At 48.7% G+C, this 13,308-nt stretch overlaps 2 protein-coding genes across 2 annotated transcripts; both read left to right on the top strand.

Annotated features, from left to right (window-relative positions):
• The first annotated feature begins 452 nt into the window (after positions 1-452).
• On the top strand, positions 453-3,880 carry LOC123048760 (autophagy-related protein 18d). The gene is made up of 4 exons (XM_044471797.1): positions 453-1,269; positions 2,951-3,194; positions 3,302-3,434; positions 3,637-3,880. The coding sequence occupies exons 1-4, from the start codon at positions 544-546 to the stop codon at positions 3,716-3,718; spliced, it is 1,185 nt and encodes a 394-aa protein (XP_044327732.1). The 5' UTR covers positions 453-543; the 3' UTR covers positions 3,719-3,880.
• A 4,088-nt stretch (positions 3,881-7,968) lies between these two features.
• On the top strand, positions 7,969-10,276 carry LOC123048759 (autophagy-related protein 18a-like). Its single transcript, XM_044471796.1, has 4 exons — positions 7,969-8,797; positions 9,131-9,362; positions 9,488-9,617; positions 9,889-10,276. Exons 1-4 carry the CDS (start codon positions 8,099-8,101, stop codon positions 9,974-9,976), a joined length of 1,149 nt encoding a protein of 382 aa, XP_044327731.1. The 5' UTR covers positions 7,969-8,098; the 3' UTR covers positions 9,977-10,276.
• Positions 10,277-13,308: the final 3,032 nt, after the last annotated feature.

Below are 13,308 nucleotides of genomic sequence, written 5' to 3'. Positions count from 1 at the left end.
TGTGTAAAAATAACGTTTTTTCAGATCCACGTTTTTTTTTCAAATCCATGAACATGGTTTCAAATTGTTAAAAATCAATTTTTTGTTTCCACAAAGTCAATGGTCAACCAGTGAACCAGAGCCCAGAGGGCAACCCGCTTATTGGGCTGGCCCAACCGATTAGCGTGCGAGGCCTGTGCGTCTTTTCACTGACGCGGCGGTCAAGGTTTGGACGCGCTGCGGTGACAAAAGAGAGCCGAAAGCCTAGCCCAATAAGCAAGACGGGTCCAGGTCATCTACGTTTGGTCCAACCCAAGGAACCAACGAGGTGCACCGGGAAAACCGAAACTATTCCGACTCCGAACAGGCATGCAACTCCCAGTTCGACATGGTTACCAGCATAACTAGTTTTTAGGGAGCGATCTATATATACACATACCACGGACACGTTGACGATCGAGCCTTTGGTTGCTGATGATGAATCACGCCGTGATTGATCATCAATTGAACTAGAAGCAATCCCAGAACCAAGCTTCGGTCGGTCGGTAGGTAGGTCGACGTTCGATGGCGTCTACGTTGTCTTCCTCCGAGCTGGCGGACGACGGAGCAGTCCTAGTCCCCGCTCCCGATCCGCTCGTCCACGTCGCCTTCAACCAGCACGGCACACACTTCGTCGCGGCCACGGCGACCGGCTTCTATGTATTTTCCTGCCACCCTCTCGAGCGTGTCATGCGCCGGCTCGGCTCCGACGGCTGCACGTTCAATTTCAATGTGACCTCTGCCCAGCTTCTCACGCGGTCTCAGCTGGCCGTCGCCACGCGGAGGCCCAACGACGTCAGCGGCGCCGTCGACGACCACGTCATCGACTTCTGGAACGGCATGTGCAAGCCCAAGGACGCCAGGACCAACACCGTCAGGAGCCCGTGCGGCGCCGTCGGCGGCTTCCGCCTGCGGGGCGACCACATGCTCGTCGCCGGCGAGGGGACGGCCACGCTGTTCGACGGCGTCCACTGGGAGAAAGAGGTGACGACGGGGCCGAACCCGCTAGGGCTGTGCGCGATGGAGGAGCCGAATGGGCCTGCGACGCTCGTCTACGCCCTGCCGCTGCCGGAGGCGGGGTCGGTGCAGGTCCGCCGGCGCGGCAGGGCCGGCAGCGTCAGCGTGCGCGCGCACGGCTCGGGCGTGGCGTGCCTCGCGCTGTCCCGCGACGGACGGCTGCTCGCCACCGCTGGCTCCCGGGGCACACTCCTGCGCATCTTCAGCACCGCCGACGGCACCAAGCTGCAAGAGGTATGTACTACTTATGTCTCAAAGCTTGTCTTCTTTTCGATCCTGAACTACTGCCTACTCTGCAATTTTGACCTCAAACTTTGATCCTGAAACTTTGAATTGGCAATTTGAAAAGACAGATTCACTACTCCATACATGTGTGTTCGTACTTCTTACTAAGAAGTTTTTCCAATAGTTAATCTAGAAAAAAAATCTCGGAATTAGTAACAGTAATAATCCTAAGAAAGGATTAATAATAATCAAACACATACACACATGCCGTAATTTTATGAAAAGGTCTGTCTAGGACACATCTAGATGTGACATAGTTACGTCACATCTAAGCTGATGTACACTTTATTTGTGGTCTATTTTTTCTTTTAGTTTTTTTTATTTCTTGTTGTTGCATTATATATTTGTGGGAGCTTAGATGTGACATCTTTAAATAACATCAAGATGTGAATTAGACAAACTGTTTATGAAACATGTCCTAATCTCACTAAGAAGTTTTTCTAAAATTTGGGTTTTCTTTCCAAAGAAATAATTTTATGAATTTTACTTGCTTGATCGTAAGCGCAACACATACACACATGTCGTTCTAGCATGCTTTTGGTGAGAAATCCCCCATTTATATTTTGTCGTATCAATCATTAATTTTACATAGAAGGCTAGTATGATTATTTTTTTGTGGCAGATAATTTGATGCGTGAGGTCCGCTCCAAATTTTAACTCATTTGGATATCTGAGCAGCTCTCGGGAAAAAAGACAAATCGGGTCAAAACAGTTCGTGAAAAATAAACTTTTTTACAGACCCCGATTTTGTCTTTTTTGCAGAGAGCTGCTCAAATGTCCAAATGAGTTGAAATTTGCAGCAAACCTCACACATCAAATTATATACCACACAAATTTTTTTTGGATTTTTTTGAAATTTTCTAGTATTTGTTTTGATTTTTTCGTCGGAGCGGGTGCTGCTGAGCCCGGGAGCCAAATTGGCCTTCCCCTAGCCCGAAAATCCGCATCTGAGCGGGAGCATCTGAGCCCGGGCTCAGATGCGGATTTTCGGGCTAGTACCAACTTTTCTCACTGAAATCCTATAATATACTATATATAAAGTATGACAAATATATTTAAATATGTATTTTCTTTTCCAAAATTGTATTGGACAAGATCCAACTTGATTTTTACCTCTTTAGAATCCAGATTGTTTTAATCCATTTTTATTAGAGTGTCAGATAAGCATGTGGATAGATGCTTTTAGAACACATGAGATGGTGGGAGTTGGGGGTTCAATTAGAAGATCACGTGGCAGAATCCTATGAGTTGAAAGCTTTATCCAACATATGATAATAATGCTCGGATTTGCCATCTCTTGACCATTGGATGGGCATATCCAACGACTTATATTTAAAGCTATCGGCACACTATATAGTGTATAGAACTAAATAAGTGATCCTCCTAAATCTATTATATTATGCTACTTCTATTCAATAAATATTTTAAGATATACAATCATTATAAATAAAGTAAAATCATTAACACGTCCAGTTCCAAATAATAATGCTCCATATAATCGAATTTCATTGAAATATATTGCAACTTATTCCGACAGCACATTCGGATATCATCTAGTTACATTTAGAACTGTAATACATTGGAATTTCATCTCGTTCACATGGTGGTGTTCTTGACACACTTGTTGTAGCTAAGGAGAGGCACCGACGGAGCAGACATTCACTGCATTGCCTTCTCCCCAGACTCCAAATGGCTGGCGGTATCCAGCGACAAGGCAACGGTGCACGTCTTCAGCATTGACGACTTCAACCTTACAAGCTTGACGCCTGAGGATGACCATGCCGGCGATGATCTTCTGGCGGCACCACCAGTACCATCTTTTCCTACACCTGCAACAACCAACCAGAGCTCATCACGAATGTCATTCTTGAAAGGTCGGTGAATATTCCTACATGTTAACTGGTAAAATTAACGTTTTTCTCTACATTTTTTTACTCGATCGGAATCTTAACTTAACACTTCACTCCTCATGAACACACAGGCTACCTGCCGACGTATTTCAGTTCAAAGTGGTCGTTTGCTCAGTTCCGGATCCCTAACGCCTGGACCAAGTGCTCGGTGGCGTTCGACCAGAGACACCCCAACACCATTACCATCGTCTGCATGGACAAACGGTGCGTTGAAGAAGCTAAAATCACTCTCTCAATGTTATATTGACACACGTGTGCAACATGTTGTCACACACACACATGTGGCATGCTGTATCACACGCTCGCGCGAGCTTACCTCCCACTTCTTTATCCATTTTGTTTAGAAGTTTCTGAGATGATAGCATAACGTTACATGCTGACAACGACTGTCATGGTGTGCGTGCAGGTTCTACCACTGTGAGTTCGACCCGGTGAAAGGAGGCGACATGGTGCCGGGGGTGTACCACGAGAACTTCATGGACCTGTGAAGGGATTAGGGACGCAAGGCAGCAAGACACTTCTTTAGGTCCAGTTGGAAGCCAATATACTTTCAAGTTGATGATGTCTAGATTTTTCTAGGTAGAATACCTCTATGGTGTTGTATGAATCATGACTTCTTTGACATTTTGATCATCTTTGTTTTTAATGAATATACTCCCTCCGTCCGGAAAAGCTTGTCGCTTAAATGAATGTATCCAGTACTAACTTGATGCTAAATACATCCATTTGAGGGATAAGTTTGGGACAAATTTTTTCGGACGGAGTGAGTACATGCAACTCACCCGCATAATTCGAAAAGAAAAAAAGAATTATACAGCACCAAGGTCCAGGTCGCTCCCGCGGGCGGCCCGGGAGCGAACCCTAGCCGCCGCCAGCGCAGGCCCCTCCGGCCCCTCCTCCCCTCGCCGCCGCCGGCGGACGTCGCCGGGCGAAGCCCGCGCGGCTCGGCGGCGGCGGGGCCCTTCCCTCCTCCAGCTCGAGCAGGGGCGGCGCGGGCCGTTCGTTCGGGCGGGAACTCGGCGCGGCACTCGCGCGGGTGCGCGCACCGGCGAGGGTAGCCGACGGCGTGGCGAGGGCGCGCAAGGCGCGGCGCGGACGCGTTCAGTTTCCGGCGGCGTAGATCGGACGCTGGGCCGGGAATCGCGGTGGGGGAGGCTCGGCTCCCTGTGGCGCGGTGCAGGCGGAGTGTGACGGATCTGAGGTTGCGCCTCCGGCGGGTGGCGGCCGCGGGAGCGTCGTCGGCAGGCCCCGGGGCTGCGGCCTGGTGGTTTCTGCCCGACGAGTTTGGGTGGGGTTGCGGTCCCCCCTCCTGCCTCCTAGATCTCCGTCATGATGGTTCTGGCTGCGTCGGCTGCGGGCGGCGGATGGGACGCCGGGGCGGCGGCCCCGGTCCGGGGCGGCTTTGGTGCGGGCGTCTCGGCGGCGCCCGATCCAGATCTGAAGGCCTCCGTCTACTTCAACCAGGGCTGCCTCCGATGGTCCTGCTTTGGGCGGCCTTTGTCGCCGGAGTTGTACCTGTTTGGTGGCTGGAGGTGGGAGGTGGCTCCGGAGAAATCCGAGGCCAGCAGTGCTGGCCACGACGGCGGCGACTCCCGAGGGCGTCGTACCCTTCTTGTAGGCGCCTTCTAGGTTGCTGCCTTCCCCTCTTCCTTCCACCCAGCTCGTATGCCGGGCGAAAGCCCAAATCCTTGCCGGATCGAGCGACAGCGGCGCTCCGGGCATCGTCACCTTCTTGGGGGTGTCGTTCGTGGTGAGCTTGGGATGGATGTGATGCTTTGGTTGCTTGGCAGCGCGTGGTCGGAGTTCGTCTGGTGGCGGTGTGTTGGCGCTCTGCCGCCTATGTGCTCAGCCTCGGAGTCCTCCTTCCACGGTGCTTGGTTTTCAGCAGCCCTGCCGGACTAGGCGGAGCGGTGCTTCATCCTACTCATTGATGGCGGCGTATCTCGGCGGCGTGGCGCAGTGGAGATTCGGCGTTCGATGTGTGATGATGGACTCGCGCAGGAGGACAAAGTTGTCTGGTGTCGTGGTGACGTCGATGGCTGAGTGGCCAGACAAGGTAGAAGCCTCAATATTTGCTCTGAAGACGGACCTGTGGAAGATGGCGACGACGACACACGAGTGCGTCGGACCGGTTTGTACCCCAGACCCGGTATTTGGCTCGGCTGGGGCTTCCGGCTTTTGATGTTAGGCTTAGGTGAGTGGTCTGGGTAGTGGCCCAGTTAGCACCCCTTCATCATTTTGATGTTAGGCTTAGATGAGTGGTTTGGGTAGTGGCCCAGCTAGCACGCCTTCATCATTTGAATAGGAGTAGCGGCATATGTTGCCAAGATGGCGGACTCAGGTATATTGTTGTAATACTTTGTAAGGTCCTTGAGAATAATCAATAAAGTGGCCGCATGCATCTCCCAGATGCAGAGGCCGGGGGTCATCCTCCTTTTCTAAAAAAAAAGCACCAAGGTGCAACCACTAGTCCTACGGCGTGACGCTCATGGAGCCTACCGCATCACAGTTCCCACCTTCTTCATGTGTCGTTAATGCCTCCGCTTTGCCGCGTTCTGTCTTTTCTCTGCCTTTTGTTGCTCATCAGTGCACTACCGCCATTTTAATCTGCTAGCCAAGTTCAAGTTGGGGCGTTGAAGTGCTCAGATAAAGCCTTCTCCTAAGGTTGTCGGGGTGCACATTATATGTCCGTTACCCCGTGCAATCTCGTCGTCCTTAACATCGTCGTAATTTTGTTGCCGATGACCGTCGGGAACTCGGGATCTCTCATGTCGTGATGCAGCTAGCTGCTAATTAGCAGCACCCCTAATGTCTACTTTATCTATTTCAAAATATAAGGTGTTTTAGTTTTTTTTACCGAAACGGCAGGTGCTCTGCCTTTTCATTTAAGTAGAGGGCAAACTGTACAATCTGAGAAAGTCTCAGCAAGAAACTCAAAAGAAAGGGGTCCGGTGCTGCACAAAACAGCCCGGCTGTACATGCCTCACAAGACTACTCCCTGGCCTCCATAAGGAGGCCTAAATCATCCCTAATGAGCAAGCAGACACCCTCAGCTAACTTCTGCTCGTTCTGAAAGATGCGTTTGTTCCTTTCGTTTCAAATGTTCCAGGCCACATAAGTCGCTGCCACACATTCATCTATCACCTCCCCTTTTCGCCTGACCAGGAATGTTTTGTCCCACCAATCATTAATCGAGGTTGCCTGGAGTGCAACTGCTGCCGCCTTGGGGTACTTGGATGCCATTCCGTGCCATACCGTCTTGGCATAGGAGGATCTCAAGATAAGATGACCAGCCGATTCAATGATCTTATCGCAAGCACAGCAAACATCTTGATGATCCCATCCTCTTCTAAGCAGCCTATGAGTCGTCCAATGTCTGTTTTGAAGCAAAGTCCAGATAAAGAATTTTATTGTTGATTCGCTTCGGGTCTTCCATATGCTTAACAGGCGAGGCATTGGGAGGTGCGTGATGAAGTGCTGCTCATACGCCGATTTGGCAGAGTACATTTCATTAGCAGTGAGGGTCCAACTAATCACATCGGTGGTGCCACTGAGTTGAACTTGCTGGACCTTGTGCCAAAGAAGGGCAAAGGAGCGAAGCTGGTCGGCTGAGTTCAGCTGCTGCAAGCCCATCATCCATTTCCCATCGTGGAGAGCATCCGCAACAGTGGTCCGTTTGTGACGAGCAAGGCGAAACAGCAGGGGCGCCACCTCCATTGGAGCAGCTCCATCCATCCATCGATGAGTCCAGAAAAGGGCTCGTGAGCCGTCGCCGATGGAGACTTTTGTGCAACCTTTGAAGAGCTGCAAGTCAGGAATATCACACGGAGTTGGTGTCCCTTTCCACAGCCTATCTTGGTTTATCCCATCCGAACCAAGGCCACCTCAATCTCAGTGCTCTGCTGAAGGCGGTAAGATCTTTGATGCCAAGTCCACCGACAGCCTTGGGTGCACAGATGCGTTTCCAATTTACCAAGCACTTCCCACCATGAGCCTCCTCATCGGCGTTCCATAGGAAATTCGTTTTCATCTTGTCAAGCTTTTTAACAAACCATTTGTACGGAGCAAAAATCATCAAAAAATATGTTACCATGTTTGTAAGGACAGAATTGATCAAAGATAAACGGCCGGTCCTCTGAAGCAGCTTTCCTTTCCATGCCCTCAATCTGGCAGCCCCTTTCTCCAGCAACGGTTGCAGATCAATGAGTCTCAACTTGCCGAAGGAGAGTGGTAGTGCCAGATAGTTGCAAGGAAGAACACCATGCACCCCTCCGAAACCTTGGGTTAGGCCCTGAACATCGAGATTGTGGCATTGTATTGGGTATATGACACTCTTTGCCTCATTCACTTTCAGACCCGAAATTTCCCCAAATCTTGTCAAGATACGCCTCAGGCCCCCCAATTCAGAGGGGCAAGGGTTAACAAATAGGGCAGCATCATCCGCATAGAAGCTTGTCTTTAGCCGGGCTGCACGTAGCGGAATAGGTGACAAAATGTTGGCCTCTGAGCCTATCAAAACGTCATATATTTCAGAACGGAGGCTCCACAATTCCAAAAAAAAAATTTCAATTTTCATACGGGGTGGATTTCGTCGACAGTTGTAGTCTGCTTACGTGTGCGCTGCAAGTTACAGAGTCCGGCTCCAACCATGCAAAGTTTTTTTTTTTGCGGGACCAAACATGCAAAACTTGTCACGGTCGGTTAAACGTAGTTATGGTTACCAAATTCCGTACGAGCGGCTTAAATCACGGTCACGGACGCGTCGATCGAGCCATCGACCCGAGCTAGGGTGCGCAGCGTACATACGTCGTCGCCGCCGTGCTGATCGATTCATCACGTAGCTAGGTTTCGACTTCAATTGATCGACAATGGTGTCTTCGTCGTCGTCCCCCGCGGCCAGCGCCGAAGCCGACTCCCCGATCGTCCACGTCGCCTTCAGCAGCGGCGCCTCCCACTTCGTCGCGTCCACGGCCACCGGGTTCCACGTCTTCTCCTGCGACGAGTCGGTCGAGCGCGTCCGCTACAAGTCCATCGCCGACGTCTCGGACGGCGCCGAGGTGACCTCCGCCGAGATGCTCACGTGGTCGCGCCTGGCCGTCGTGACCCGGGAGACGGGCGGCGCCGAGCACGAGGCGATCTACTTTTTTGACGAGAGCAAGAAGGCGATACGCATCAGCTCGGACAAGACCCCCGGCCTCGGTGTCGTGGGCGGGATCCGCCTTCTCGGGGACCGTGCGCTCATCGCCGGCCAGAAGATGGCGATGCTGGTCCTCAGGGGCCACATCAAGAACTCGGAGCTGGTCGCGACGGGCCCGAACCCGCTGGGGCTGTGCGCGCTGGCGGTTGACCGCCGAGCGGCGACGTTCATGTACGCCCTGCCGCGGCCGGAGAAGGGCGCGGTGCAGGTCTGCCGGAGCGGCCAGCTCGGCAGCGTCGACGTGCGCGCGCACGCGTCGAGCCTGTCGTGCATCGCGCTCTCCCGCGACGGCCGGCTGCTCGCCACGGCCGGCTCCAAGGGCACGCTCGTGCGCATCTTCAGCACCGACGACGGCACCATGGTGCAAGAGGTATCCAACGCTTCTACTTCTCGCTACGCATCTGTTTAAGTTTTTTTTTCCTTGAAAATCTACCTTTGTGGTACAAGATTTTCAAATCTGTTGCATACGAGTCGTTTTGCCTCTTTCATTTCATATACATCGATTTTGCCCCTTACATTTCATATACCTACTCCCTCCGTCGTTTTGCCTCTTTCATTTCATATTCATACGAGTCGTTTTGCCTCTTTCATTTCATATACATACTCCCTCCGTCCCGAAATGCCGAAATGTAAGACGTTAGACTTTCATTTCATATACATCGATTTTCATGTTCGGTCGTGTTCTTGACTTGCCTACATGCAGCTAAGGAGAGGTATTGACAGAGCAGACATCCACTGCATCGCCTTCTCGCTGGAATCCCAATGGCTGGCCGTCTCCAGCGACAAGGGGACGGTGCACGTTTTCCCGGTCGCTAGCGTCAACAAGGCGACCGAGGGCGGCGGCGACGACAGCGATAACATGCCGGTAACACCACCGGCAGCGGCAGCGGCAGCGGCAACAGCCAAGCAGGGATCGTCGCTATCATTCTTGAAAGGTGCAACGCCGGCCGGTTCTCCTACAAGGCTGCAAGAACCTACCTATTTAACGCACCTTCATGCAAGAACTGACGAGCCAATGTGGTAATTTGTTAAAAGTGCTTTCTGCATGCATCTTGTGCAGGTTACTTGCCGAGCTACTTCAGCTCGGAGTGGTCGCTGGCTCAGGTCCGGCTCCGTGAAGGCGTCGACTACACGGTGGAGTTCTGGCGGCACCACCCCAACACCATCCTCATCGCCGGCACGGACGGAAGGTGCGTATGTCCCCTCCTTTTCTTTTCTTATACTCCCTTCGTTTCTAAATTTAAGGCCTTCTAGAGATTTCAATACAAACTACATACGGGTGTATATAGATATATTTTAGAGTATAGCTTCATTTATTTTACTTCACATGTGGTCCATATTGAAATCTTTAAAATGACTTATATTTAGGAAAAGAGGAATTATATAGTGGCGTAGAACAGAATGTTGGCATGATCCGTGAACTGGTCTTTTTTTTGTCACTGCAATGGTTCGTGCGTGCAGCTTCTACCGGTGCCGTTTTGACCCCGTGAACGCGGGCGAGATGAAGGAGCTGGAACACGAGAGATTCATTAAGAAGATCAAGGAGTGAGACAGCAAGAGAGAAATATCCCAGTCCAGTAGGAGGCTTAGCCAGTTCACCTTTATATGTATACACGATGTGTACAATGCAATGGCTTAGAGAGGTGTTTGCAAAAGTAAATCAGTTTTGGCTTAAGCATCGGTGCTTGTTTCTAATGCTTAATTAAAGAAGTGGCCAGGGGTTGAAATTAAAATTTGTGCCGGTCACTTCTTTTTGACAACTGGCTAGCCACCGGCGAGGGCAAAAGCAGCCCGCCTAGCCCATGTGGAGAAGTTTATATGTGCAGTCCGACACTGCTTGCATACATCACTAGGGGTTTGAATACATCAAAACGCGCACCCCACCAATGAATTTAGTGTTATTTAAGAAGTAAGAAAACGAAGAGAAAAACGAAAATAGACAATGAGAAATTTTGCACACAATACACTACACATATATGTGCTTTTTAAAAATATAAGCAGGAATAAAAATATAATAGTGGAATTGGAAGCATTGGTAGTACTCATTAAAAAAGAAATAAAATAAAATAAAAACTATAAAATAAATAATAATATAGTATTCTAATCCAAGAACGAAAAGGAGTTGGTGGCATTGGTATTACCCGTTAAGAAGAAAGAAATTAAAAAAAACTGAAAGAAGAAATGACATAGTTTACACATAATTGTGGATTTTTTGCAAAAAAGAAGTTTTTCAAAGAATGAGTGAATCAGATTGCACTTTTCTTAATATGCAAAGAACAAAAATTTAATAGTGCATTTTTCACACTATAGTATAATTTGCATACATATTGTATAATATTGCATGTGTACTTACACAAAAAGTGAAATTTTCATAGTAAAAGTTTCCACATATAAAACTAAAAAATCAAAATAATGAAATTTTCTAAAAAAGAATGAATTAGTGGCAGTGGTGTTACCCTTTAAGAAGAAAGGAAATGAAAAAAAAAACTGAAACAAGCGATGAAAATTTTAGCACACAGTTTACACAAAAATTCTATAAAGGAGTAGGATTTTCTATCATAGTTTGCCACAAAACTAGTTAAGGTTTTCAACGCTATAAAAGTTTCAGAGACAACATATTTTTTATCATGTCAAAAAGTAATATATTTTTTAGAATTGTTAACAATACAATCAAATCGAATGTTGAATAATCAAACTCAAAGACACTGATCGAGTTGGGAGCCTGGGATCGGCTAGTGGCACCATTAAGCCCAAAATGCTAGCTTGGCTTGGATCCAATTCAATTCTTTTATTGCATCCACTTAAATTCAACCAGGCCAAAAAAAAAACTGAAGATAGTTCTTGACCAAAGAACTTGGTCATGACACTTTTTTGGATCGGAGGATAAAAAGTAGACCATAGTAAATAGTGATTACTAAAAGGAAAAAAACAGCGAATCTTTCATACATCAATATCCTGCAAAAATGCTTGCAAAGAGGGTTAGGAGGGTATGAAAGCACCAATCATCTGTTGGGGAACGCAGTATTTCAAATTTTTTACCTACGATCAAGATCTATCTATGTGATGCATAGCAACGAGCGGGAGAGTGTGTCCACGTACCCTCGTAGACCGAAAGCGGAAGCGTTAAGTAACGCGGTTGAAGTAGTCGAACGTCTTCGCGATCCAACCGATCAAGTACCGAACGTACGACACCTCCGCGATCTGCACACGTTCAGCTCGGTGACGTCCCTCGTACTCTTGATCCAGCTGAGGCCGAAGGAGAGTTTCGTCAGCACGACGGCGTGATGACGGTGATGATGAAGTTACCGACGCAGGGCTTCGCCTAAGCACTACAACGATATGACCGAGGTGGAAATCTGTGGAGGGGGGCACCGCACACGGCTAAGACAACTATCAACTTGTGTGTTCTAGGGTGCCCCCCGCCCCTGTATATAAAGGAGCAAGGGGGAGGTCGGCCGGCCCTCATAGGCGCGCCAAGGGGGGAGGAATCCTCCTCCTAGTAGGAGTAGGACTCCCCCCTTTCCTAGTCCTACTAGGAGAAGGAAGGAGGGGGAAAGAGAAGGAAGGAGGGGGCGCCGCCCCTCCCCCTAGTCCAATTCGGACTAGGCACATGGGAGGGCGCGGGGCCAGCCCTTGGCAGCCCCTCTCTCTCCCCTGGGCCCAATAAGGCCCATTACTTCTCCGGTGGTTCCGATAACCCTTCTGGCACTCCGATATTTATCCGGTGACCCCCGGAACTCATCCGGTGTCCGAATAGTATCGTCCAATATATCAATCTTTATGTCTCGACCATTTCGAGACTCCTCGTCATGTCCGTGATCACATCCGGGACTCCAAACTACCTTCGGTACATCAAAACACATAAACTCATAATACCGATCGTCATCGAACGTTAAGCGTGCGGACCCTACGGGTTCGAGAACTATGTAGACATGACCGAGACTCATCTCCGGTCAATAACCAATACCGGAACCTGGATGCTCATATTGGCTCCTACATATTCTACGAAGATCTTTATCGGTCAAACCGCATAACAACATACGTTGTTCCCTTTGTCATCGGTATGTTACTTGCCCGAGATTCGATCGTCGGTATCTCAATACCTAGTTCAATCTCGTTACCGGAAAGTCTCTTTACTCGTTCTGTAATGCATCATCCTGCAACTAACTCATTAGTCACATTGCTTGCAAGGCTTATAGTGATGTGCATTACCGAGAGGGCCCAGAGATACCTCTCAGACAATCGGAGTGACAAATCCTAATCTCGATCTATGTCAACTCAACAAACACCATCGGAGACACCTGTAGAGCATATTTATAATCACCCAGTTACGTTGTGAAGTTTGATAGCATACTAAGTGTTCCTCCGGTATTCGGGAGTTGCATAATCTCTTAGTCATAGGAACATGTATAAGTCATGAAGAAAGCAATAGCAATAAACTAAACGATCATAGTGCTAAGCTAACGGATGGGTCTTGTCCATCACATCATTCTCTAATGATGTGATCCCATTCATCAAATGACAACACATGTCTATGGCTAGGAAACTTAACCATCTTTGATTAACGAGCTAGTCTCACATCATTCTCTAATGATGTGATCCCGTTCATCAAGTGACAACACATGTCTATGGCTAGGAAACTTAACCATCTTTGATTAACGAGCTAGTCTAGTAGAGGCATACTAGGGACACTCTGTTTGTCTATGTATTCACACATGTACTAAGTTTCCGGTTAATACAATTCTAGCATGAATAATAAACATTTACATGATATAAGGAAATATAAATAACAACTTTATTATTGCCTCTAAGGCATATTTCTTTCAGTCTCCCACTTGCACTAGAGTCAATAATCTAGTTCACATCGCCATGTGATTTAAC

Source organism: Triticum aestivum, chromosome 2D (genome assembly GCF_018294505.1).
Source record: "Triticum aestivum cultivar Chinese Spring chromosome 2D, IWGSC CS RefSeq v2.1, whole genome shotgun sequence".
Lineage (NCBI taxonomy): Eukaryota > Viridiplantae > Streptophyta > Magnoliopsida > Poales > Poaceae > Triticum > Triticum aestivum.
The sequence above is the reverse complement of the archived record's forward strand: the minus strand, read 5'-3'. Positions and strand labels throughout refer to the sequence as shown.